At 51.0% G+C, this 27063-nt stretch overlaps 3 protein-coding genes across 3 annotated transcripts in view; 1 reads left to right on the top strand and 2 right to left on the bottom strand.

Moving 5' to 3' along the window:
• The window catches only part of Xylb (xylulokinase), a 41821-nt gene extending 41021 nt beyond the window's left edge, over positions 1–800 (bottom strand). The window contains exon 1 of the mRNA XM_059267170.1: positions 782–800. Within this exon, the coding sequence (XP_059123153.1) occupies positions 782–800 (19 nt within the window). The remainder of the gene's footprint in view (positions 1–781) is intronic.
• Positions 801–4520: 3720 nt separating this feature from the next.
• On the bottom strand, positions 4521–13994 carry LOC131915526 (3-ketoacyl-CoA thiolase B, peroxisomal). The gene is made up of 12 exons (XM_059268881.1): positions 13727–13994; positions 13494–13587; positions 12408–12465; positions 10454–10533; positions 9991–10033; positions 8080–8178; positions 7063–7143; positions 6064–6254; positions 5736–5915; positions 5416–5471; positions 5185–5330; positions 4521–4877 (listed from the first exon to the last, which is right to left on the bottom strand). Exons 1-12 carry the CDS (start codon positions 13895–13897, stop codon positions 4802–4804), a joined length of 1275 nt encoding a protein of 424 aa, XP_059124864.1. The 5' UTR covers positions 13898–13994; the 3' UTR covers positions 4521–4801.
• A 753-nt stretch (positions 13995–14747) lies between these two features.
• On the top strand, positions 14748–19259 carry Myd88 (MYD88 innate immune signal transduction adaptor). Its single transcript, XM_059268880.1, has 5 exons — positions 14748–15741; positions 16462–16596; positions 16991–17171; positions 17324–17415; positions 17664–19259. The coding sequence occupies exons 1-5, from the start codon at positions 15414–15416 to the stop codon at positions 17816–17818; spliced, it is 891 nt and encodes a 296-aa protein (XP_059124863.1). The 5' UTR covers positions 14748–15413; the 3' UTR covers positions 17819–19259.
• The last annotated feature ends 7804 nt before the right edge of the window (positions 19260–27063 follow it).

Raw genomic sequence — 27063 nt, 5'->3', positions numbered from 1 at the left:
AGTATTTGACCAACTCTCGCCATCAGGGCAAGCGTCGCAGAAGTCCTGGTCCAAGTCGGAGGGGGTGTTGGACCTGCCTTCTGTTAAATGAGTAACTTGTGCAGCTGACACTAAGATTTTTAGAAAGCTGAGTTAGTGTTTACAGCTGGACAAACGCTCAGTGGACTTTGATGTTTAAGCAAACCGAGCCCTGAAGGGAAAATAGCCTATTTTCCCCAAACAAGGATGTGCCTGCTGTTTGTGTCTGGACTCTCTTTAAAACAAATTTGGTTTAGGAAAATTAAATGTTAATCTTCTTTCTGATTTTACGGTGTTTATCCCCTGGGGTATGCCTGCCTAGTTTCCTTCACTCTGTGAACATTCGAAGCTAGTACATCCACACATATGAAACAAAAGTCTGGAAAGACATTGCCCTGTATTATCCATGAAAATTATCGGTGAGAATGAGATTCAGAAACTGGTGGTTAGGGGTCACTTTCACATGGTCATTTTCTTTATCTAGTTTATAATTTTTTAATTTACAAACTGAAATGATACAGAAAAGGAAAACGTTTCAGAAAAAATAAAATAGCACGTTCTCATCCACTGAGCCGTCTCTCCCATCCTACCCACATCTTTTGGAGGGACACAATGTCTCATGCATCAAACCATGCTGGCCCAGAATTATATAGACCTCAAACTCACAGTGATCTTCCTGCCTCAGCCTCCCCAGTGTTGAGATTATAATCTGGTTGACTGGAACTTTTAAAGAACCATTTGGTTTTTTAAATTACTTAAAAATTATGTGTATGTGCATCCATGCATGGGCGGAGTGCAGATGCTCTGGGATCCACAGAGGCTGGAGTTACAGGCAGTGGTGAGCCATCGGATATGAGTGAACTCAGGTCTTTAAAATCATTCTCTTTATGAGACAGGATCTATTTTTCTTTTTATTAAGAATATACTTTTTTCTCACATAATATTATCTTGATTACGTGCTCCCTCCCTCTCTTCCTCCCAGTTCCTCCTCCCCTCCCCTCCCACCTGGATCTCTCATTAGAAAACAAACAGGCCGGGCGGTGGTGGCGCACGCCTTTAAGCCCAGCACTTTAAAGCCCTAACATGACATTATGAGACAAGGAACCTCCAAAGATCCTGTTGAGTTCATTTTCTGTTGGCTGTCTACTGCTGGGCATGCAGCCTACCCTTAAGAGCAGTTTGCTGGGCTGGCCGGTGGTGGCGCACGCCTTTAAGCCCAGCACTTGGAGGCAGAGGCAGGTGGATTTCTGAATTTGAGGCCAGCTTGGTCTACAGAGAGAGTTCCAGGACAGCCTGGGCTACACAGAGAACCCCTGTCTAGAAGAAAAAAAAAAGTAGTTTGTTTCCCTAGTGAGACTCCCTTGGAGAAACTAAATTTTCATTTGCAAGTGGTTATCAATTCAAGATACCTTCTGGGTTAGGGATGGGGGCATATGCCCAATTCTCCTTTCAGCTCTAGGACCCCATCTAGGAGGTCTGTGCAGGTACTGTGAATGTTGCCTCGGTCTGTGAGTTCATGTGAGTTCGAGCATATGGTGTCCTCTATGCCCAAAGACAGGATTTCTTGTATCTCACGCTTGCCTCAAACTCCTAGATAGTTGAAAACCAGTGACCTCCTAACTCTCCAGCCTCCACCTCACTTTGCAAGTGCTTTACAGGCATGCACCACTCTGCTTGGCTTAAATATTCCCTCTTGGGGCTGGAGAGATGGCTCAGAGGTTAAGGGCACTGGCTGCTCTTCCAGAGGTCCTAAGTTCAATTCCCAGCAACCACATGGTGGCTCACAACCATCTGCAATGAGATCTGGCGCCCTCTTCTGGCCTGCAGGCAAACATGCAAAACATATATATACTCTTTCCTCTTAATAATGAGTGGTTTCAGCCAGGTGTGGAGGCACAAGCCTGTAATCCTAGCACTTGAGAAGAAAATGCAGGAGAATCTGCAGGTCAATGTCAGCTTTGGCCTATGTCCTACCCTGTTTGGTCCCTCTGTTCTCAGCCCACTCCTGTTCCACAGCCCAACTCCTCACAGCAGCCAGAGGCTCTGTGGAAGGAAAAAACCGCCTTGGATATCCTGTTTCAGTCCCTAGCAGGCCCCTCATGTCCTCAGGATAAAAACACTCTGCTCAGCCCAGATCACTTACTCAGCCAGTAAGGAAGGACAGTCTCCTTACTCTCTGTCCCCTCAGGCCTCTCCTCAGCGAAGGCTGTCAGTGCTGCACAGAGCAGGCGTGTGGGGACCAAATGCACCGGGCGGGGGCACTGCTGAGCTGTGTGCTGGGCAGCTGGGCCAGTCCAGTTAGAGACTGCCCCATGGAGGGGTCAAACAGGAAACCCCTGGACCTGCAGTAGCCACACGTGGAAAAGCAGGAGACAGCTTCAGACGGAGCAGTTCATTTCAACAACCTGGGGTGACACTGTGTCTCATCTACTGTCCTACCAGAAGCTCCAGGCTTACCAGATCCTCCTAGAGTGGACATTTGCAGAGTGAGAGATTGTATTTGCTCAGGGGTCTGCTCCTGGGGTTTGCCAACCAAACCACTCAGGCAAATTCGATTTTTCCCTGCCCCCCATGGAGGAAGACAGCACCTGTTCCCAGGCCTACCTTGCCCCAAGAGGGAGGGGCTGGAAGGTGGGAAGTCAACCACTCTCCTCTGAGGAGATTGAAGATGTAGCCTGTCTAGTATATTAAAGGGAAGCCACTCAGGCAGATCCAGAGGATGGCCTGATGGGTGGGGACAGTGAGCTCCCAACACAGCGGGGAGGGATGGACTGCTCCAGGCCTATGGAGCTCCAGGGCGAGCTTCATTGGCAGGAAGGTCACAGGTCAGTATGGAGCTGAGTTAGTTGGAGTGCCTGGCTTGGGTACAGGTAGTGTTGAAGGACAGATCCAGGGAAACGCCAGAGACCAGAAGCAGAGACAGAGCACACTAGCAAGACCCTACAGCCTAAAGTCTGGGCAGCAACTGAAGCCAAGGGGAGGAGCTTAACCATGGTGATGCATGAGGGTGACTTGGGGACTGCTGGGGTACCTGAGACTGAAGAAACTACCCTATGGTCCAGCGCCTAAGGAGCCAAGGGCTAAGCCTGGAGCACCCTGCTGTGGAACCCCATCTTCCAGGCTGTTGGCCTCCTGATCTTGAGGATATGAAAGGGTTAACCATTCTAGGGAGGGGAGACAGACATTTTCTTCAGTGGTGTGACCAACCACAAGCTGCCCATCCTCCTGTAAAGAAGCCGTGATAAAACTCTGGTTCATTAGGCTGGACTTGGGTGCAATCAACTTTGACCTGTTGTTGGCTGTCTGGAGGAAGGGATATTTGTTCTGGTCTGTGTAGAAGTTCACATGACAGCTCCACAGGAGGAGAAGCCAGAGGGTGACATCAGATGGCTGACTGACCTGCCCACCTAGGATCAGAGCACTGAGCTCCACCAGAGCCGGACAGCAGGTGCCCTCTGACCCACGCCTCTGCAGAATCCCACCTGCTCCTCTGGCTTTGGTGGCAATGTCAACTCCCTGCCATCTGCTGTCCTTGGCTCCGCTCAGAAGCATCAGTCCTTGGGGTCCCAGGGGCACACAGCTTACAACTCCACCCCTGCAAGGATGCTTCATCCCTGAGTCATAGGCGTGGGCTCCCAGGAGTGGCTTTTGTGTCTGTGTTACTGTTGTAATGCTCATCAGCCAGGTGGACTTCAGAACCTGCCTTGTGAACCAGCTGCATACCTGGGAGGTCTACCTGACGAAGGGCAGTGGCAGCTGGAGCAGCTGCACCAAGTGAGTGGGGATGTTGTGCCTTCTCACCTGCCCATTGCTCCTTGGAGGGACAGGACAAGGCACCTAAGAAGCCTGTTGGGTCCTGTCCATGCAGACAGGCTTCTCAAGATCGATAGCACCTGGCATTCCTGGAGTCCACCAGTCCTCCAGTCCCTCGCAGCCTTGCTCTGTGTTGCTGGCAAGACCACAGGTGACATCTGTGAGGCAGGACTGGTCTGAGAGGGACAACACATGGAGAACTGTGCCCATGAGTGTCCTTTTTTCTCAGTGCAGGACAAGGAAGCTAAGGCCTTGGGGTATACCCAGGAGTTCTCCAGTCTTTACAGGTGTTCTTCATTGGCAGGTGAAAGCTGCCCCTGGCTTCTGGGACACTGCCCCAGGGCCTGGGCACCGGCTGGAGCTGCCTAACCTCACTGTCCCCACTACCTGTTCCCAGGAGCAGCGGGCTATCCTGAGTCCAGGTGCTGGAGGTCTGCTGGCTGCAGCTGTAGGGCGGAGGATCTTGGGATGAGATGCCTCCTTCCTATACATGGTGCTGGATGGTTCCTGGGATGAGGGAGCCTCTGCCAGGGCAATGGTGTCAGCTGAGGTCCTGTAATGTCAGCTGAGGTCCTGCAATGACAGGTCTCCAAAGCTTGCACAAAGCTAGATCACTAGGGGGACCATGGCTCTTAATCATTATGCAGATCACACAGAATGACCCCTGGAGGAAACGACAGCCACCAAAATGAAACAACATACATTTATTACATCCATCCCACCTTAAGGGAGGCACCATCCCTCAGAGGTACACAATGACTTTGCAACCTGGGTGTCCCATGCTCACTTCAGCATAACTTGAGGTACCTGATGGGGCACTCCCACCTCTTTTTGCCACCAATGATCACATCTAAATTAAAGTGCTGTGATACCCCCCTCCAGTGCTGAGTGTCCCATGCAGGTGGCTTCTGCAGAGTCCCTCTCTGGCCACTACTGTAGGACTCTCTGGGCGGCGCCTGCAGCCAGGGCTTCAGTTCCCAGGATATTCAAAGACAGCAGCGGCTCCCATCCCCGTCCCGATGCACATGGACACCACTCCATAAGCCCTGGGGAAAAGAACCCGCGTTGGCTGGGCAGAGCTTGACCCCAGCCCATGCCCCCACCAGGCAGAGCTGCGTCTTATAGACACATGAGCAGAATAGATCTGTGGGAACTGAGCCCTAGACAGACACACACCCAGGTGGCAGACACCTTCCATAGGTTATGCTGCCTTTTAAGCAAGCCATCAGGAAGACAAGTGTCACCACTCCATGCCTAGTTCAGAACACCTGTGTGTGCTCACCTCCCCAAGCCCCAGCTTCCTGACACCCCGGCTCGGGCATCCCCACCACACTCCACAAGCAGCAGCCTTACCGTTTCCCACGACGCTTCAGTTCATTGAGCAGCGTGACCACCTGCCTTGCCCCAGTGCAGCCCAGGGGATGGCCCAGGGCTATTGCACCCCCCAGGGGGTTCACCTTCTCTGCAGGAATCCCCAGCTTCTCCACACAGTAGAGGGCCTGGAAGGAGCCGGAGCAGTAGCTGAAGCCTCCATCTGCTCTGAACCGCTGGCCCAATCGACCCCACCATGACACCCAGGCTCACCTGACTTGCAAAGGCCTCATTGATCTCAAAGATGTCTATGTCATTCACAGTCAGCCCTGCAGGCAAGATACAGACCAGAGCTGACAGTCACAGGCAGGACTCTGGATTTCCTCTGGGCTCCACCCCAAGTGCGGCTCTAGGGGTCTACCGTGTGTGCCAGGCGAGGGGGTTCCAACGGTAGGTCAGGGAGGCCTTGGATATGCGGTGCTAGCCTGACCCACCTTCATTCCAGAGCACCCGCAGGGTCAAACCCAGCACACCCCAGTCCCAGATACAGGGAATGAGGGGTCCAGGTCCAGGATGAGAAGGAGCCGCCTCACCTGCTTTCTGCAAAGCTGCAGGGATGGCATAGGCAGGGCCGATGCCCATGACGTCAGGAGGGACACCGACCACCGCGTAGGACCTCAGGACCCCAAGGATGGGAAGGCCCAATTCTTCAGCCTTGGACCTCCGGGCCAGCAGGACGGCAGCTGCTCCATCGCTCACCTGACTGGAGTTTCCTAGGGAGGAAGGGTGGGGCGAGGAGGCATCAGGCCGAGCTGAGGAGAGCCAGCCCTCCACCATCGCTTTGCCACGGGGCCTGGTCAGCTCCAGTTCTCAGAGTAGAACAGGCCACCTCCATCAACCCTATTCCTGGCCCACGCTCACCAGCTGTGGTGGAACCTCCATCCTTGAAGGCAGGCTTCAGCTTGGCCAGGCCCTCCATGGTGGTGCTGGGGCGGACGCCCTCGTCCTGGGACACGGTGATGATTTTTTTGTTGCCCTTGTCGTCGAGGACTGCGGTCGTCACAGGCACGATCTCAGCTCGGAAAGAGCCCCTGCTCTGGGCTCTCGCTGCCCTGCCAGCACCACAGACAGTGAGACACAGGCAGTGAGACACAGGCACGTCTGGGCTCCCTTCCTGCCTGTCCCTAGCTTTGGCCAACTCAGGAGAACATGTACTTTAGGGTTTGAAGTCTGGAAATATACTTGGCCCTTGGGGCGCTCTGGTTGGAAGGAATTCCTTAGGACCCTCACCTACCTTTTGGTAGGGACAGCACGCCTAAGGCCATCCAGGGCCTCTTCATCTGTCCCACAGCTCTAGATCATGTCTAATTCCCATCTCAAAGGGGAGGAGGGAGTTAACATTAAGTTTGTGTGCGTGCGTGCACACAAACACATACCATAGCATGCATGGTATGTCAGAGGTCATCTCTGGGGAGTCAGTTTCCTCCTTTCACCTTGTTAGAGGCAGTGTCTCATTTCTGTTATGCTGAGTTCAGGGAGCTGGACCACAAAACTCTAACTGCTTTTCTTGTCTCTGCTAAGACCCCTGCTTAAGGAGGCCACCTGGCCCGGATACCATGTATTTCTTTGTTGTCTCTTTGTACAGCTGGGCTGGTCAACCTAGCCTGCCCAGAGATCTGAGACTTCGTATTTCCCTGATGGCAGCTCAGCTTTGCCTGAGGTCACCTCCCCACAATCAAGCCTATTCCATAATTTGGGAAGGCAGTACCGTAGCACAACTCATCATGATGCTGGCCACTGAAACCTCCCAGCTAGAGAGATACGAGGTTTGTCCCTTAGCAGAGTTCTACCTGAAACTACCAGGTTGGCCCCGTGATCCATTCTCCAGCCCTATCAATAGCCCATCCCCGCTGTACTCACTTCTGCTGGGAGGCCAGAGCGAAGGCATCCTGCTTCTGCCGTGAAATGCCAAACCGCTCAGCCACGTTCTCCGAGGTTATCCTAGACACAAACAGTAAAGCAGGAGGCTGTGGGTCTGCTGGCCTGAGAGCTAGGGCCATACTGAAGGCCTGTGCGTGCACTTCTGGGCATCCAGGTCAGAGACAGGGTTTCCAGTCCATGCTCCAGGGACTCTTGGCTCATCATGGATATTGAGCACCCATATCAACAGATGCTCAAAGATTCAAAGACACCTCCTTAAAGGGTAGAGCAGCCTGAATGTGGGCCTACAAAAGGAACTGTCTCCTGGGTAAGTTGCCTCAGCCCATAAGACAAGGGCAGGAGGGATACTGGGGGTAATATCTGGCCTCAGTTTCTCCTATAGCTTCCAGGCTACTCTTGGAAACACAGGATGTGGACACAGCGAGGTCAGTCTGGAGTCCTCACATGGCCAGCCTCCCCAGAATCCCTTGCCCTTGGACACACACTGTGGAGAGCTCACAGACATGGCTGTAGTACGAAAGCATTGGAGAAAGGGAACAGATTCCCCACACTGCATCTCACAGGCCCTCTCCTTCATGTAAGGGAATCCAAGCTTCCCATGTTCTCAACTCTTGAGGCCTCCAAGGCTTTGGGGGCTGCTACCACTGCTTTCCCTGAGACACAGCACCTCAGACAGGGTAAGGCAGGATGAACTACATTTGGAAACCTGTGGAATCAGAAAGGGCTCTCTCTCTGTGTGTGTGTGTGTGTGTGTGTGTGTGTGTGTGTGTGTGTGTGTGTGTGTGTTTTGAGCGGGAGGAGGCAGGTCTCAGGAAAGGAAGCCAAGTGCAGCCTCAATCTCATACCCAGTTCCTATGGAGCATGAGACACCTAGGGGAAGAAGATTAAATACTGCCAGCCACAGAGGAGAACATTCCCTGGTGTCTGGTCAAGGACAGACAGAACAGTGACTGAACACACACATATATACACACACAGCTTCCTGTGGACACTCACCCCATAGGAATCAGGCAGTCTCTGGCCTTCTCTTTCTCCATTAGGCGTGAAGAAATATTCCCAGGGTTCCCTCTCTCAGACAAGGACATGGACTCCACCCTAAGGAGGAGGAGTGATTTCAGCTGTAGTAGGAAGTCCTAGGGATGGCCAGCTGAATGGCAATTTCAGGCAGCCCTCGGGAAATGTGGTAAGCTGTCTAGGAAGCCTGAGAAAGGCAGATGGTCCATGAGGCAGGTGGAGGTTATAGGGCAGCTGAGCTTCTCTCTCAAGTCCAGTCACTATATCAGACATACTCCCAGAGCCAAGACCCCACTGTCCAGTGCTGAGGCAGGAAATTGGCATCCCCGGGGCAGCCTTCTGGTACCCACTCCCCAGCATAAGGTATATGCCCTGAGTTAGGCCAAGCTCTCTGTAACTTCAAAGTCAAAAGGAGATGGGAGAAATTCCTTCCAAATAAGCACAAGGTTAATGTCAATCAAAGGGACCTGACTGGAGTAGACAGGGAGGATGGACAGGGAGTAGGTGTAGAGGACTCAGAAAAGGTGTGGGGGGCAGGTAAAGCGTATGATGAGAGCAGATGACCTTAACTGAGTGTTTTCTTCCTCTAACACTAGCTCGACCTCTTTTCAAGCACAGGAGCCCTTTACACAGTGTCACCTCATGACACAGACCCCATGGTGCCAGCTGTCCTTCTGGCAACATTCCCAGAGCTAAAGTACGTGTTCCCTTATAAAGATGAGGGCAGTGAGGGCTGAGTGGTGAGGAACTCACCCATAGCTGTCCAACCTGGACCACAACGAGACAGTCTGGCCCCGAGGAAGCCCTCAGCTAGGAGGCCGTGCACAAGCTGCACTCTCAAAGGCTAGGGGACGGTCAGGAGGTGATGTGGGCCTCCTCCAGACTCGCCTGCTTTCTCCAATACTGGGGTCCTCGAACTGATTGGACTAGACTCCCCTGAGGGACTCATGGAGCCCCGGCCCTTTCCCCAAGTCATCCCATTTGCTGTCCTCATTACGACAAACATGAAGAACTGCACCAGGCAGGCTGGCCGTGACCCTTGCCTCGCAGTCTCCGTTTGTGGACTATGGCTGTCACCCTGCTGACACACAGGCTAGGACGACCCAGTGAAGGGCGGCTAAGACCTGACCACGGCAGCAATGCCTCCTGACGGGAGACATGGCACAGAGGGTATGGAAGGCTGCTGGCCCCGGACCCTGCCAAGGCCTCCCTTAGATGTCTTTCCAGCTTCAGACACCCCAAGTCTACACCCTAGAGCCTGCCCTCCCTCGGAGCCACTTCCAAGTTAATTTCTACAGGCAGAAGCAAAACTGTAGTCTAAGTGGTGACAGTGAACAGATATCCAACAATCTGTCCCTCAGAACACAGCTGCCACTCGAACGCCAATGCAGTGACTAGAGAAAGGACAGACTAGTAAATGCTGATACAATAAAAGCTGTCCCTGGCTTTAGGATGGCTCCCAACCTAAGGTCCTCTTGTCTAAGTCTTCTCAACAGCTGGGACGGACAGGCATGAGCCACCATGCTCTGCTCTATGTGTCCCTGGGTTTAGGGGACCAAAACTGGTATTCGTCTCTCGACAGGCATAGAGAACACAGAAGTGCCCTTGAAGGCATTCTCCAGTGTAGTACTTCCTCAGCATGCTTGTCCACATGTTCTACTCTGGCAGATTCCCAGGCTACCTCAGAAACCAACTCCCTCTACTGCAGGTGCTGAGACAGAACCATTCCTGAGCAGCCCAGAGCTTGGGCCACTCCTGGACACATTTCTGGGAGCCCAGTCTAGTCAGCTGCCATGGTGGGCAGGGAGAATCATGTCCCTTCAGAATTGAGGAGAGGAAAATTAGTTTGATTATTACATTGGTTAATAAGGTCCGGCAGGAAGACAGTCTTACCCACAGGCCATGCCAATGTCATAAGACCCATTTCTGATGCCACCTGTAACAAAAGCACTTCATAACCATCCTTGGCCAGAGTGGGCCTGGCCTGGATCAGCACAGCCCGTTCCCTCCCTGCTCTTGGGGGACATTCACCAAAGCCTCACAGAAGACCCAGGAGCACCCAAAAAGGCTTGGGGTGTGACAATGGGTGCTCCTCCCCTCCTCTCTGCCTAGAGTCCCTAGGGTCAAGAACCAAGGTCAGAGCCAGTGGTGGTGGCGCACACCTTTAATCCCAGCACTCGGGAGGCAGAGGCAGGTGGATCTCTGAGTTCCGGGACAGCCTGGTCTACAGAGTGAGTTCCAGGACAGCCAGGGCTACACAGAGAAACTCTGTCTCGAAAAACACCCCAAAACAAAACAAACAAAAAAGGAACCAAGGTCAGGGCATGCTCATGGGCACCTGGCAGTCACAACTCACCAGCGATGTTGGCCACTGCCTGCAGACCCGATGAACACTGTCTGTTGACAGTAGACAACGGTACAGTCTCTGGAATGTCACTGAAACAGAAGGGAGATGGCAGTCAGCCCTGGATGTGCCACAGCTCCTAGACAGCAGGCCCCATGAGGCTCCAGGGCCCCATGAGGCCCATAGCAGTGTGTATAGACCAGAGGGATAACAGCTGGCCTTGTCCCCACCAGAGTAGATATATATAAAGGAGGGGTCAGGGACTGGGCAGACCCTGCCACTACAGCCACTTGCCACCAGGGTCCCCAAGCACGTGCCCTGCTACTGTGGCAGGGGAAGCCTGTTTGGGCCACAGGCATTCTTCTTCAACTTGGAAGACGTGACAGAGAAAAGGAGACATCTCTTTTGCCCACACAAAGACCGGCCACCAGCCTAAGAGCTAGGTCTCACAGACAAGGCCTCCAACCATCTCCACCACCTGGCCTCACCAGTACACACCTGTGTATCCTGTGTACCTTCTCTGAGCGTCTGCTCTGCCCGGGTGAAGAGTGCTTCTGACATGTTTGTTCTTGTGTTCTTAGTGTGATACTGGGCTCAGCTCTGGGAGCTACCTGGGCTGTCCCTCCGGGTAGATAACCCGTCTGGTCCAACAGTACAAAGAAAGCCTCAGCTGGGCAGTGGTGGCACATGCCTTTAGTCCCAGCACTCAGGAGGCAAGGCCATGTGGATCTCTGTGAGTTCAAGGCCAGCCTGGTCTACAGAGTGAGTTCCAGGACAGGAACCAAAACTATACAGAGAAACCCTGTCTCAAAAAAAAAAAAAAAAAAAAAAAGAAAAGAAAGGAAAGAAGAAAGAAAGCCTCATTTCTAGTGCCTCCTTAGACAAATTCAGGAAGTCCCTTGAGACTCTTGCTAATTCAGCTGTACAGTCAGGCTTGGAAACTCTCAGGCTGGGCTCTCAGTGACGGCTTTTCAGGCTTGATACACTCCTAGTGCCAAACTACCCATCCATCAAGCCCTTCCCCCAAGTCACCAAGTTTTCATCCAACAAGTACTGAGCACAAGGTACTGTGTTAAGGAGCCTAAGACACCAACAGTACTGTACCCCAGAGGATGCCCAATCAATATGCAGAAAATTAATCCACTGTCAGAGACGGAAAGAACAGGGTCAGTTGGCAAAGCCATAGCACAGGGAGGCACTTAGCAACCCACTGGACAGGAAGGTCAGTGTTCTGACACTTGAGAGCCAGTCTCCAAAGATGTTTGGGCAGGGATTGGCTAGAGCAAGGCGAGTGGGGAGAGAGCTCTCCATGGGGACAGACAGATGGACAGAGGCAGACAGGAGGAGGAAGCAGGGAAGAGATGAGGATGGAAAGTTACGGGGGGGAGGGGTATACCTTCGACCCCAGGCTAAGTCTGACCCCCTCTTAGATCCTACAGGTTCTGTTTTTTTCCCTGTTCTGACACTGGCCAGTATTGCTATTATGTCTCATCTAACTGAGGTGGAAGGTCTTCAATCTACACGTGGAAGTAACTGAACTACTGCTTTTCCAACCGGAAGATGACCAGGGCTCCTCTTGACTCCTTCCTCTTGGCTTCCCCCTCCCGCCCCTACCCTCAAGCTTCTCATAATAGACTGAGCCTTGAGTTCTCAGGCAGCGCAAGTAAGCAGAAGCAAAGTCATGGACCAACATGGTTGTATGATTATTTACCTGACATGTGAGGACAGAGTCCATGTGTCCAAAGGGTAAGCGACAAGTTGGCCTTAGGAAAAATCAGGCCACCTTTGCCCCACTTCCAAAGCTCTGGGTGTTCTGGCTCGGGGCCAGGTAACACACCGTTCAAGGTAGGAGAAAACTTGGGTCCAAGGACTCTGGTTGATTTGATATCGAGTGTCCAACCTGATAACCTGTCACCTACAGACTGGTCAATGGTGCTGGAGTCCCCACCAGAGGTTAAAGGATTACCTCAGAAATTGGGCGATGCGTGCCATGATGGCCCCAGCTCCGGGCTGAAGCACATTGCCTGTGGATAGAGACCTTATTCAGTACCAAGCTTTGCACACTAACTTTCAGCTGTGACTCCCAAAGAGGAGATATTCCAGATGTCTTCAGGATTTTCCCAGGCTCATTTGTAACTGTAGAAGTTCAGAGTCTGAGAAATGAGAAGCCAGCTACCAGCCTCCAGTCATACACCAGCCCCGTGCTGGAGGGCCACCAGCCCGCCTGCCAAGGCATGCCCCTCTAAATCAGCACAGCTGGGCGGGAGGCCTGCTTGCCTGGCAACAGGAGAGCCTCTAGGGTAAGAGGCGCACAGTGCAAAGCCTGAAAGCTGAGGGAAGTAGGGCTGTGGGTGAGGGAAGTCTAGCCTCCTCAAGTGTCCTCCTCCAAGCCCTGTGTCACTGGGGGAGGAAGAACAGGCTGGCACCCCGCAGGAAACCCTGTCCTACATTGTTCTAGTTCAGGGAAGAGCAGGGGTTAGGGCAGGGTGAACCCCGTCTACACCTGTAACCGAACCGGGGCTAGACCAGATGATTCTGATAGACAGGATGACAGAGTAGGTGGAGAACCGTGGCCTCCCACCTCCTGGAGTCTCCATAAACATCTGGGCTTTAGAGCAGTGGTTCTCAACCTTCCTAAGGCTGCGACACTTTAATACAGTTCCTCACGCTGTGGTGACCCCCAACTATAAAATTATTTCGTTGCTACTTCATAACTGTAATTTTGCTACTGTTACGAATCGTAATGTAAATATCTGTGTTTTCCGATGGTCTTGAGACCACTGTGAAAAAGCCGTTTGACCCTCCGAAAGGTCGTGACCCACAAGTTGAGAACCAATGACTTAAAGTCTGCACCACACGGCATCCCTGCTTTCCACCTCCACTCCGCTGGCTGATACGCCTGGAGGTACAGCACAGGCCATCAAGGAATCATCCTTGAAATTAGTGGACCCTGTCAAGTCTTGCTCTGTGAAACCCAAGTTCGCGGTGAGAAGGGGAGACCTTAGGAAGGAGGGGAGGGAGGGCCCAGAGCAGGCCCGGCAGGGGAGCTCACCCACGGAGATGTCGCCCAGCTGCTCAGGCTTTAGTTTCACGTCCTGGAGAACCGCGGTCAACACGGCCGACAGAAGCTCGTCCGGGGTGGTGTCCTGCAGGGCGAAGCGCAGCGGCGGTGAGCCCCGCTCCTGCATGACCACCCAGGGGACTGTGCGGTCACCTCACCCAGAGGGCAGGATCCCACCCGCACTGGCCGCCTTCTGCGCCCCTCACCCGCCGGAGGGACCTCACCTTGAAGCCGCCGCGGCCCGCACGGCCGATGGGGGTGCGCCGTCCGTGCACCACCACCACGTCGGAGGCCGAGGCCTGTGGGAAGCCAGCCGAGCAGGGAGCGGCTTGCAGCGCGGAGCTCGACTCTGGCCTGCCGGCCAGGTGGCCCAGCACTACCTGCAGCCGATGCATCGTGGAGGTGGGTCCGGGTTTGCCTGGGCGCTGGGTACAGAGATCTACGACTGAAAAACGATCCCCCGGCGCAAGCACAGGACAGTCTCTCCCGCAAGAGGCCTAAAAGTTGATCACAAGCCGGGTAGAATAATAACGCGAGTGGGGGGTGGGGTTCCTAAGGGACCCGCCCATTCCTAGACACAACCAACTAGGTTAAGGGGCGTCTGCTTGAGGGCACGCCTCCAGCTACCCACGCCTAGCCCCAGAGCCCCTCCCAAGGCTCGTCTCGAGACGATCTTTCCACTAAAAGCCCCGCCCGCCAATCCTACGGAGACCAGTCAGAATGTGCACCCTTAAGTCTCGCCCAGAAACGCAGACTGGAAGCTTAAGTTTGCGCAACCTTTTGCAGACACACGGGAAAGAGGCACCCCAAACTTTGCGTTTCCTAAAATGAACTCAGCCTCAAGGGAGCTCCTCCTCCAAAGTCTTGAGCTCAGCGCGCAGCAGCACGAAAGGCGGGAAGGCGGAGCCCGGCTCACGGCTTCTTCCTTTATTGGGCGAGCTAGGAAAAACACTCTAGTCTCCCATCAAAATTTGCTCTGCTGGGTCCCAGGTCCCAAAACTCAGGACCGAGGACCTATATAACGTTGCGGCGCCTAGTTCGGCCCCAACGGGGTTGGACTGTCACAGAAGCCCTCTCAGAAAAGAAAGCAATTTTTGTTTCCTGGTTGGTATGGAAAACTGATTTTACAAATGTGCTGAATGGCAGCCAGGTTCTTACTGTAGCGTGTCCCACACGTCTTAAGCCTGTTTTACTTCTGTTTGGGATGATGTCATTAGTGTCCACAATCTCCTAGGAATTCTACTTAGGCGGGGAGGGATGAAGACCCTGGGTCTAGACTGTAAGTAAGGTGGTAGGTCCGCGTGTTTTTTTTTTGCAGACCCCAGAGGGTAGAACTGAGTTTGCCTCAGATACCAAAGGGCAGAATGCCCTCAGTGCCAACTTGCGGGTAGGGTTGTGGCCTTCCCCTTTAAAAGGCAGTCACTACTTGCACCAGATGGCTGAGGGCAGATTGAGGCTTCACTTTGCCACTTCCGAAGCCACAGTCTGTCTTTTCCCTCCCCATTACCAGAATACAGGTTACTGTGCATAAGGGCTGAAACTCCTTCACGTCCTAAACAAGGCTAATTCACCTCACCATGCACCACTACCAGATCTCCCAGGACAGGTCAGTGGATCAAGACAGATGCCAAAGGCCTTTTTCTAGGTTCTCACAACTTCAAGGGGAGACGAGCAAAGACGAGAAACATAAGTGGGGTGAAGTTCAGGCCCTGTGTTCAGGTGTACATACAAACACTCTGAGGGTAGTGGCGGGACACCCCAGCTGCGCTCTTGTTCTCGGGACTCCAGATTCTAGCAAAGGGCGGAGCTTCTCGGAAAAAGAGAGAAGGCGGGGCTGACAGGAGCCCTAGGGGAAGTAGGAAGGAAGCTGGCCTGGTGAGCGGACATCACCAAGGCTCAGGCTGGCTCGCCATGTCTGCTGAAGGCCCCCGAGTGGGATCCATGTGCCTGGACTCCTCCAAATCCTCCCTACCCTTGGCCGCGCTCAACGTGCGAGTGCGGCGCCGTCTCTCGCTGTTTTTGAACGTGCGGACGCCGGTGGCGGCCGACTGGACCTCGCTGGCAGAGGAGATGGGCTTCGAGTACTTGGAGATCCGACAGCTGGAGACGCGCCCAGACCCCACCGGCAGTTTGTTGGATGCTTGGCAGGGGCGCTCTGGCGCGACAGTGGGCAAGCTGTTAGAGATGCTGGCCATGCTGGACCGTGAGGATATACTGCGGGAGCTGTGGTCCAGCATTGGTGAGGACGCCTGCTTTCTGGCTTTGTGCCAATGGTCGTCGAGGAGGCTGGCCTTGGCATATCAATCTTGTTTCATTTTTCTGGGGTGTGCTGTGGAGGGAGGGAGGGAGAGACGGTCGAATTTTCTATCAATATGCAGGACAGCATAGGGTTGGGGAGAGGGCTCAAAAACCCTGAGTTGTGGAAAGGATGTGGAATGAGTCTAGGCAACCTTGAGTTGGACTAAGAATCAAGATCTGCTTCTCTGGGAGTATCTCAGTTGTGTCAGGAGCAACAGAACAGGTGAAAGACTAAAGCCCCTTCTGGCATTCAACACAGTGCCCCTGCCCACAGTTAGGTATACCATGCTAGGTGGGGGCCATCACCCTCACTGAGCACTAGCCCGGTGTCTGAGCCCTTCTGGCATTCAAGGCCCTGCTCCCACTACCCTGCTCCCTGCAAGATGCCCAGTTTGGAGCCATTCTCAAGAGCCTTAGAAAGGGCATGCACGATGAAGTGTGAGAGGCAGATGCCAGCCAGACTTTGGTGGCCTTCCAGATGCCCACTCTGGGAGAGTCAGAAAGGGAGTGCCAGTTTGTCGGAGCTGTCCATGGCACCAGTGGCTAAAGGAGGCCCAGAGCCCAAGTAGGCTAATGGAACAGATACAGGGTATAGATGCAGAGTGTTTACAGCAGCCTGGGGCAACTGGGGAGCCTTCTACACCCTGTCTCTTCTCCACAGATGATGACTGCGAGAAATACATAGTGAGGCAGCAGACGCAGGAGTCTGAGAAGCCCTTACAGGTGGCCAGAGTGGAAAGCAGTGTCCCACAAACAAAGGAGCTGGAAGGCATCACCACTCTTGACGACCCCCTGGGTAAGGGCCCAGTGTCGTTCCTATCCCCTGGATAGGACAGGTGGGCCACAGCCCCAGGATGTGTGGTGTGCAGAGCATGCATGTTGGAACACAGATGGATAGACCTGGGACCTTGAACAAGTCACTCATTCTTTCTGAGTCTTGGTTTCCCCATCCAAGAAATGGGGATAATAGCAGTCCTATCTCTGAGGGCTTCTGAGACTGTAACGGCACGCCTCCAACACGGTTAACTCAGATTTCATCTGGGAGTTATTTTTTCTGGTGGGAAGGGCATATGTAAGACATCACTTTGGGATGGGTGCAGGCCCAGGTTCCCTTGATGGATGACTCCAGGCTGGGCTCCTTCCAGCCTTCCTTCAGAAAGCTGACCATTACCCTTGTCCCCTGTCCTCAGGACAAACACCAGAACGGTTCGATGCCTTCATCTGCTACTGCCCGAGTGATATTGAGTTTGTGCAGGAGATGATCAGGCAGCTAGAACAGACAGACTATCGGCTGAAGTTGTGTGTGTCCGACCGTGATGTCCTGCCGGGCACCTGTGTCTGGTCCATTGCCAGTGAGCTCATTGAGAAAAGGTTGGTTAGTCATCCAAAGGGGCAGGTGGGTGAGTGCATAAAACTCAGCTCTGCACTGGGTAGCCCTGGTACCGTGGGCCTCTCTGAGGCTCTCCTCTAGAGGTGAGCTGAAGGAAGTCATCCCAATGCCTGCACTCTGCCACTCTCCTTAGGTGTCGCCGGATGGTGGTGGTGGTTTCTGATGATTACCTACAGAGCAGGGAATGTGACTTCCAGACCAAGTTTGCTCTCAGCCTCTCTCCAGGTAAGCTAAGACCTGCTTTGGTTAGAGAGGGGAGGGGAGGGATAGCCTTAAGATTTCCAGACCAAGAATGCAGGACCAAAGCATGCCAGATCTCTGAGTGGGTGTACCTGTGAGCTTCTTTATGCAGTGGATAGGTACCATGGATACCTAGCTGGTGGAGAGCTGGTGTTGTCCCTTGCTTTGGAGACTGGGTCTGGCCCACCATAGGGCAGGGGCCTGGTCCCGATAGCACACCCTTTGGCTTCCAGGTGTCCAACAGAAGCGGCTGATTCCCATCAAATACAAGGCGATGAAGAAGGACTTCCCCAGTATCCTGCGGTTCATCACTATCTGCGACTATACCAACCCATGCACCAAGTCCTGGTTCTGGACCCGCCTTGCCAAGGCTTTGTCCCTGCCCTGAAGATGGCCCTGGGAGCCCTAGGTCTGTCAGTCTGTCCTTGCTCTTGTGCTTGCCTCCTCTGACATTGTAGGAGGGAATTTGTGGTCCACTCAGCCTTGGAGGTTCTAGCTCTACAGATGCTTCTCCAGCAGCCAGAACCCATCTGGACACCACCCCTCAAGTCCTGGATGGAACGAGTGACTGCAAGTGACATTGTTACTTGCTGGGTTGTCAGCCAGTACAGCGATTACCAGGGACCAGCTGAGCTACAGCCGAGCCATCTTTGGCCTCAGTTTTTCCACCTGAGAAACGGGATATGGAGATCAGGCAGGAACATGGCGAGGCATTGCTCTGGCTGAAGGAGAGCTGGCTGTGGGACCAGAGCATGCCAGGACGACTGCTTGCCCCATTTGCCTCACATTCCTGTTCCTCCTTTCACAGGGCAATGCGGAGCTGAGCTGACTTTGACCCATTCTCTGAAACCATCCTCTTTGCATCTTTGACCCCCTCAGCCTCAATCCTGTGTTCGGTGGTCACTAGTCTGGGTAACTGGGACCGCTTTTCCCTCCCAGGTAGCCATGCCTGTGCACATATCTCAGCTTCACTTTGCTTGAAGTGGGATCCTGTCCTCTGGCATGCCTATCATTTATAGTGGCCCCAGCAGGGCCCCCAGGACCACGTCATCAGGGAACCTTCCTCCTTGGCCCACCAACACAGAGACTTTCTCCAGCTTTCTGCACTTCGATTACTTACTTTGTTAACAAGCAGCAAACACACAGAAACATCCTTTCTCTAGTACTTGGAGGTATGTGGTCCCATGGAGTCCTATTCATTAGATAAGTGTAAATGTACACGTGCTCCTCACACAGATACTCCCTCACACACACAGGCATCTGCATACCTGTATTTACTTTGGGACAGCTCCTAAGAATGGCTGAGTAGAAGAGTTCTGCCATCAAGGGGACCTGGCCATCTCCCTGGATAAAAACGGGGTACCCTTACTACAGGTAGCAGCACATGCCTATAATCCAGCATTTGTGAGGTAGAGGCAGGAGAATCAGGATTTCAAGGCTCTCCTTGGATACACACCAAGTTTAAGGCCAGCCTGGACTACATGAGAGCTTATCACCTCTCTCACCCACCCATTCCCCCCTCCCCCGCCAAAAAAGAAGAAAAAGATGGGGGCACTGTTAATTTCTTCTCTCTCTTCTCTGATCACTGAAAGCAAAGTCTAGAAAGGCCCCAAATGTGAACGCATGCATGCCTTCAGCAAAATGAAGGTGAAAAAGGAGAAGCCGCCTCACACCACAACTCGGCAGGCTCGGCTGGTTCCTCCCCAGCAAGATGGTTTCCATATTCCTCTCAAGCTCTCTATCATGGAGGCAATGTCACTGTCTCTGGTCTCAGTGCTCAGGGCCACCCCAGGGTTCTGAATCCAACAGAAAATGTGCCTTCCTTCAGTGTCTGGGGCAGGAATGGAGGCCCCTTTGCATGACCTCATGAAGCACTTTTGTGGGCATTTTAAAACAATCTGGAGAAAGTATCTTCTCTACCTGTTATATAGGTTTTATGAGAACTTCAGTGAGATAGATGGGATAAAGGCTCATGTTTGCCATTTGTACTTCTGTATTGGAAATTTATAATAAAAATATTCTATTTGAGAAAGCATACTTGTGACTCTGTGTGTGTGTATGTGTGTGTGTGTGTGTGTGTGTGTGTGTGTGTGTTAAGGTGTTTGGAAGTAGATAGATAGGCCATGACTTTCTCATGTAAGAGAAGCTGCCCTGTAATGTGGTGTCCCCTCGGGCTTCCAGATGGCTAAGCCTCGGCCTCATAGGCTCAGGCTTCAGCAGGGACCAAGTGGAGACAAGGGTATCCATCAGCTCCAGAAAACTGCTTCCTCCACCAGCCTGAGCCTTTCCTAGGTTATACCATGTTCTAGGTCCTGGTCCTGCTGGTTGTATGTAGTGCCAGGGATTGAACCTAGGGTCCACGTTAAGCAAACTTTGTATCATCTAAACTGTCTCTCAGACCACTGTCTAGACCTTGATTATGGTGTTACACACATCCATGTATGTGATTGGATGGCTAAGTGCTACACACACAATACTGATGTTACATGTGAGGTCTTCAGATTGCCCTACAGTTATATCCCATGGTGCACTGGGTTATATCCCCTGGTACACTGGGTTAGAGACCTTGTGAAGAGTGTAAGAACTCCGATTACCTTTCCAACTTGCTGAAGATCTATAATTATCTCAGGATACAAAGTCTTAGAGCTAGTTGAGATGGAATGCCCCTAATTTCAACTAGGAAACATAACAAGACTGTCAAAAAAAAGATTTTAAAAATTAACTCCCCCCCCCCCCCCCCCCCCGAGACAGGGTTTCTCTGTGTAACAGCCCTGACTGGCTGTCCTGGAACCAGGATGGCCTTGAACTCACAGAGATCTGCCTGCCTCTGCCTCCCAAGTGCTGGAACTAAAGGCATGTGCCACTGTGCCCAGCTCCCAGAAACTTGATTTTTTTTTTTTTTTTTTTTTGAGGATCTGCTTGTTTGAGGACCAGGCCAAGACAGAATATACAAGCTAGTCATGCTCTGTTGTAAAGGAAATTAGACCCCAGTAGAAGAATCAAGATGCAAATGCAGGAAAGCCAGAACCACTCAGAACCCAGATGATAGAGCTCTGGACAGCTGGGATGCTGGCTGGACCAAAGGCAGCAGCATATCCCACATATCCTACAGAAGACAGGACTCTCAAAGTGGTGGTGGGAGGGGGGCAGGGAAAACCCTAACATGGGAGAAGCAGTATGGGAAAGATCTCAGGGATGCTGCAAATGAGAGGCACGTGTAGGATGGAGAATGGGATGGTCAGATAAGACCTTTGGGGCTCAGCAGAGATGACTGGGGCCATGGATCTCAGTCTGCAGCAGGGCCCTAGCTCAGGTCTGGGTGGGAAGGTGTGCTAGACTGAAGTATGTTAGGAGGAGCTGGGTAGTGGCTACCTGTAAGGTGGATTAGGTAAGTGGAAAAACAGGGTTGTAATGTCTGCTTCAGGAATCTGCTTGAAGAAAGACGAGAAAGGAAGTGGTGGTGAGCTGGTAAGGAGTGACTCTGGTCTCCACACTTCCTCTTTCCTCGGATCAAACCCCACTGGCTCACTCCAGTATATTCTATGTCACAGCACATCTCAATTTTGAGCAGCCACATTTCAAAGTGCTCAATTGCTACATGAGGCTGGTTGACTTTTTGACTTTATCTATTTTTTTAGATTTTTATTTTATGTATATAAGTGTTTTGTCTGCATGTATGTATGTGTACCACATGCATGCCTAATGTACACAGAGGCCAGAAGAGGACACTGAAACCTTGGAACTGGAGTTATAAATGGTTATGAGCCACCACGTGGGTGCTGGGAACTGAACTTGGGTCCTTTCCAAGACCAACAAGTGCTCTTAACCACTGGGCCAATTTTCCAGCCCAGAATCCCAGTACCTGGGAGTCCTTAGGTATATACCTAAGAGTGATAGAGCTGGGTAGGACTCTTCATATAAATTTCCACAGTGACTGCACCAGTTTACATGCTCATTAGCAATAAATAAGGGTTCTCTTTCTCCACAGAAATTTTTTGGGGTGTGTGTGTGTGTGTGTGTGTGTGTGTGTGTGTGTGTGTGTATGATTTTGCCTGCATGTATGTCTGTGCACCATATAATGCATTTCTCATGGAGGTGAGAAGAGGAGAAGAGGTCATCAGATTTTCTGGAACTGGAGTTACAGGTGAACCATCATGTGGGTGTCTGAATCCTCTGGAAGAGCAGCCTGTAGCTTGAGTTTTCCTGCCTGGCCCACAGTCAGGACAAATCTCTTGTCACCCGCCAGTCCCACAGCCACTCAGACCCAACCAAGCAAACCCAGAGACTTATATTGCTTACAAACTGTATGGTTGTGGCAGGCTTCTTGCTAACTGTTCTTACAGCTTAAATTAATCCATTTCCATCAATTTATGCCTTGCCACATGGCTCGTGGCTTACCGGCATCTTCACATGCTGGTTGTCATGGTGGCGGCTGGCAGTGTCTCTCTGACTCGGCCTTCCACTTCCCAGCTTTTCTCCTCCTTGTCCCGCCTATACTTCCTGCCTAGCCACTGGCCAATCAGTGATTTATTTACTGACCAATCAGCAACACTCTTGACATACAGACCATCCCACAGCAGCAGCCCACACCCGTAACTGCTGAGCTGTCTCTCCAGCCCTAATTCTTTTTATTCAGTGCAGAACTATGATATGGTGCTGTCTGTACTCAGGGTAGGTCTTCCAACCTCTGTTAGGCTTCTTTGGAAATGCCCTCACAGACATACCCAGAGGGTTTTCTTCTAGGTGAGTCTTAAGTCCCAGTAAGGTGCCACTCAAGATTAACCATCACACCTGCTGAAGAGCAGGGCCTGATGGGTTAGTTCTAGAGGGGGACCTGAGAAGTCTTAGGTCTTTTGACTTTATTTTAGTGTGTGATATATGTGTGATGGTTTGAATGAGAGTGACCCCCACAGGCTCATATATTTGAATGCATGTTCCCTAGTTGGTGGAACTGTTTGGGAAGGGTTAAGGGATGGGGCCGTGTTGGAGGAGATATGTCACTGGGGGGCAGACTCTGAGGTTTCAAAAGCCCATGCCATTCCCAGTCAGCTCTCTCTTTCTGCCTCCTGCTTGCAGATAAGGATGCAATCTCTCAGCTACTGCTCCAGCCCCATGTCTGCCTGCCCGCTGCCGTGACGGTCATGGACTTACCCTGTGAAACTGTAATCCAGCCCCCAATAAACTTTCTCCTCTAAGGTGCTTTGGTCATGGTGTTTCTTCACAGCAATAGAAAGGTAACTAAGACAGTCTGTGCCTGTTTGTGTGTTCATGTGTGTACACATTTGTGCACAGGAGCACATGCATGTGGAGGTCAGAGGTCAATGTCAGGCGTCTCCTTCAGTAGAACCTGGAGATCACCAATCTGTCTAGACTGGCTAGCAAGTCCCAGGATTTCTTTTCATCTTAAAAAAAAATAGCAGGGAGTTGGGGAGGGATGGTTCAACAGTACTCACATGGTGGCTCACAACTATCTACAATTCCAGTTCCAGCCGATCTAATACTTATTTCTGGCCTGTGTGGTACTAGGCACACATGTAGTGCATAGAAATATCATGCCACCAAAACACTCACACACACACACACAAAAAAAAAAAAATTTTTTTTTAAATTATTTTTAAAAAAATAGAAAACCAAAAAAAAAAAAAAAAAGAAAACCAGTGATTTCATATATCTTTGCTTCCTGACTGTGGACATAATATTACCAGTTGATGCTGTTGAAATCTAACTTTAAGGCATGGTGGTCCGATAAAATACAGGAGGTTATTCCAATGTTTTTGTATCTGTCGAGATTTGCTTTGTTGCCGAGCACGTGTCAATTTTTAAGAAGTTTCCACGGGATGCTGAGAAGAAGGTATATTCTTTTGTGTTAGGGTGGAATGTTCTGTAGATATTAAATCCATTTGAGTCATAAAGTCCGTGTTGCTCCTCGCCAACCTATCCCCTTTCTATGTGAATCAAATAGGAGCCTCCATTTTTTTTAATATGGTTTTTTTTTCAGCAGTTTCTTTTCTTTTTTTTTCAAGACAGGGTTTCTCTGTGTAGTTTTGGTGCCTGTCCTGGAACTCACTCTGTAGACCAGGCTGGCCTCAAACTCACAGAGATCTGCCTGCCTCTGCCTCCCGAGTGCTGGGATTAAAGGTATGCACTCTGGACACCCTTTTTAAAAGATTCTGTTACCAGTGGCTTCCCTTTACTATTACTCTTTCCCTGCCACGAGACTGTACCTTTAAGGAATGGGCCCAATCAGCCCTTCCTGCTGGGGACATGGCTCAGTGGCAGAGCTTGATTGAACAGCATGCATGAACGCCTCTGTTCACTCTCCAGTATCAGTATGGGGTTGAACAGGGAGGGGATTTCCTTTTTCAGGTTGCCGTTTTCAGGAATTTTATCACAGCACTGAGAAAAAGCAGCAGCAGACTTCTCAGTGATGCAAGGTTGAGAAGCTCTGACCCATACATCAGAATCAACACTCTTCTTCAGGCTGTGTGCTATGATTTCCCTCAACATTAGCTCCTGCCTTCCGAGGACATGACTCAGCCAAGTCATATATCCCAAACTGGAGTCAGGCAAGCCTTTGGGAGATCCCAGTGTGCAGAGTGAAAAGGGCTGAGTTCTGGGGCCATGGTGGAGCATGGACCTGTGAAATGGAGGCAAGCTGATGGCGGTACGTGGGATCCTGAAGCAAGTCTTGCTGCTAGAGTTTTCAGACATATAAGCCAGCAGAGCTCTGCTTGTTTAAACTAGGCTGTGTGCAAATCTTGCATTTTCTCTGTATCTCTTCCCCAGTCCTCCACCAGGCTCTGTGTCTCAAGATACCGACCTTGGATTGTTTCAGGCAGCTGCCCTGGTTTTCTGGTTTGCTGATGGCCAGCACCAACAGATTCAAAAGTGAGAGGAGAATGCAGGGGTATTCACATAGCCCGTGGCTCTCCTATCTAGGGGCTAGTGATGCCTGGTCTTTACCTTCAGGTAGCCTTTCCTGCACCTGCCCTTCTACTTCTGCTGGTCCTCATCCCATGACCATCTGGGGATTCTCTAGAGTAGCTAGCTTGGAAAGACTACACTAGTCCCTTGGCTTCCTTCACTCAGCCTGTGCCCCAGCAAACAGCTCCCTCGCCAAACTATTCTCAAGTTGTTACTTGGGCGGTTGTACCAGGCTCTTTCTTTCTTTTCTTTTCTTTTCTTTTCTTTCTTTCTTTCTTTCTTTCTTTCTTTCTTTCTTTCTTTCTTTCTTTCTTTTTCTTTTTCTTTTTTTTTTTTTTTTTTTTTTTGGTTTTTTTGAGACAGGGTTTCTCTGTGTAGCTTTGCGCCTTTCCTGGAACTCACTTTGTAGACCAGGCTGGCCTCTAACTCACAGAGATCTGCCTGCCTCTGCCTCCTGAGTGCTGGGATTAAAGGCGTGTACCACCACGGCTGTTTCTTTTAGGCCACCAACCAGCTCCCAAATCATGACAGAGACTTATTAGTCATGAATGCTCGACCTAGCTCTTATACTTAACCTGTTTTCTCTTTGTCTACATTTTGCTTCAAGGTTTTTTACCTTTCTTTCCTTCTGTATATCCACTGCTTCTCTATGACTGGCTGGCAACTGCTTGGCTTCTGGCCCTGGGCGTGTCCCTCTCTTTCTCCCTCATTCTCTTCTCCTTCATCTCAAGCCTAGATTTCTCCTCCTACTTAGTCTCTCTGCCTGCCAGCCCTGCCTATCCCTCTACTGCCTAGCTATTGGCCAGTCAGCTTTTTATTAGACCAATCAGATGCCTTAGGCAGACAAGGTGAAACAGATGCAACACATCCTTACACTGTTAAACAAATGCAGCATAAACAAATGTAACACAACTTTACACAATTAAAGTAATATTCCACAGCATAAACAAATGTAACCCACTGTAGCTAAAGTTTTCCTGCCTGGCCCACTGTCAGGACAAATCTCTCTCACCTGCCAGTCCCACAGCCGCTCAGACCCAACCAAGTAAACACAGAGACTTATATTGGTTACAAACTGTATGGCCATGGCAGGCTTCTTGCTAACTGTTCTTACAGCTTAAATTAATCCATTTCTATAAAGCTATACCTTGCCACGTGGCTCGTGGCTTACCGGCATCTTCACATGCTGCTTGCCGTGGTGGTGGCTGGCAGTGTTTCTGACTCAGCCTTCCACTTCCCAGCTTTATTCTCCTTCTTGTCCCGCCTATACTTCCTGCCTGGCCACTGGCCAATAAGTGATTTATTTATTGACCAATCAGCAACACACTTGACATACAGACCATCCCACAGCAACCTACCTTTACACAGTTAAAGTAATACTCCATAGTAGAAACAAATGTAACCCACCTTTACACAGTTAAATACTCCACAGCATAAACAAATGTAACCCACCTTTACACAGTTAAAGTAATACTCCACAACAGATGGTGTTGGTGTCATTTATTCTCATTGGTATCTGACTCAGTAATTGGGATTGGGAATGGCCTTAAGACGGGATTCCAGAATTGATCACATATGTTCTGCTGGGAAGCAACAACCTGGCAATCCACAGCAAGCAGTGTCATCGAAGAAACAGAAGATCATGCTAGAGATACAGGTGGTGGGCAAGCCAGCCATTCTGAGCACCAGTCCTGGGTGTTACCTGGTACACTGATCCATCAAGTTGGACTGGCACCTCAAGCTTCCATTGTGCAATGGACATGTTATATGCTGAGCTTATTCAAAGGCGTGATGAACTCTTCTAACCCAAAATCTTACTGTCTCTGTCTCCACCTATGCCTTTAAAGGAACACACTTCAGCAGTTAATAGAGGAAAAGAAAGCACAAGTTTCATCAAACTGTCTAGTGCCCAAAGTGACAGCAGTTGTACCTAGCCTACTATGGAGTGGCTTCAGAAGCTAATGGTGGAGGGGTGACTCCAATAGACAACATTGCTGTAGGTCTGTTGGAGGTCCAGACCTGACTTGACTCATGGGTAGTAGTGATTAATGGGTATGTCAGCTAGCTGATCAGGAATTTGGAAAGGACAGACTTAAAGACTGAAGACAAGGAGGGCAAGGGAAAAGATCTGTAGATGGATTGTTCATAGTGTCCTACAGAAATGGTCCATTTACAAAGAGGTCATAATGCCAGGGAAAGGGATTGTGGTGGCATCACACCATAGATTTCTCTCTGGTCAAGAGAGAAATTAAGTAGTCAGAAGCAATGGAAAAAAGGGGGTTGGAGAAATGACTCAGTGGTTTAGAGCACTTATTGATCTTGAAGAGGATCCAGGTTTGATTTCCAGCACTCACATGGTGACCCAACCATCCATGATTCCAGTTCCAGGGAATTTGGTGCCCTCTTATGGCCTCTGTGGGCATCAGGCATGCACATGGTGCACACACATATATGCAGGCTCTAAGACAATTCATATAAAATAAGTCTTTAAGGGGCTGGAGAGATGGCTCAGAGGTTAAGAGCACTGCTTGTTCTTCCAAAGGTCCTGAGTTCAATTCCCAGCAACCACATGGTGGCTCACAACTATCTGTAATGAGATCTGGTGCCCTCTTCTGGCTTGCAGGGATATGTGCAATACAGAATACTGTATACATAATAAATAAAAAAAATATAAGAAAAGGAATGAAAAAAAATAGAATTTGGTAGGTT

This window comes from Peromyscus eremicus, chromosome 7 (assembly GCF_949786415.1).
Source record: "Peromyscus eremicus chromosome 7, PerEre_H2_v1, whole genome shotgun sequence".
Taxonomy (NCBI): domain Eukaryota; kingdom Metazoa; phylum Chordata; class Mammalia; order Rodentia; family Cricetidae; genus Peromyscus; species Peromyscus eremicus.
The sequence above is the reverse complement of the archived record's forward strand: the minus strand, read 5'-3'. Positions and strand labels throughout refer to the sequence as shown.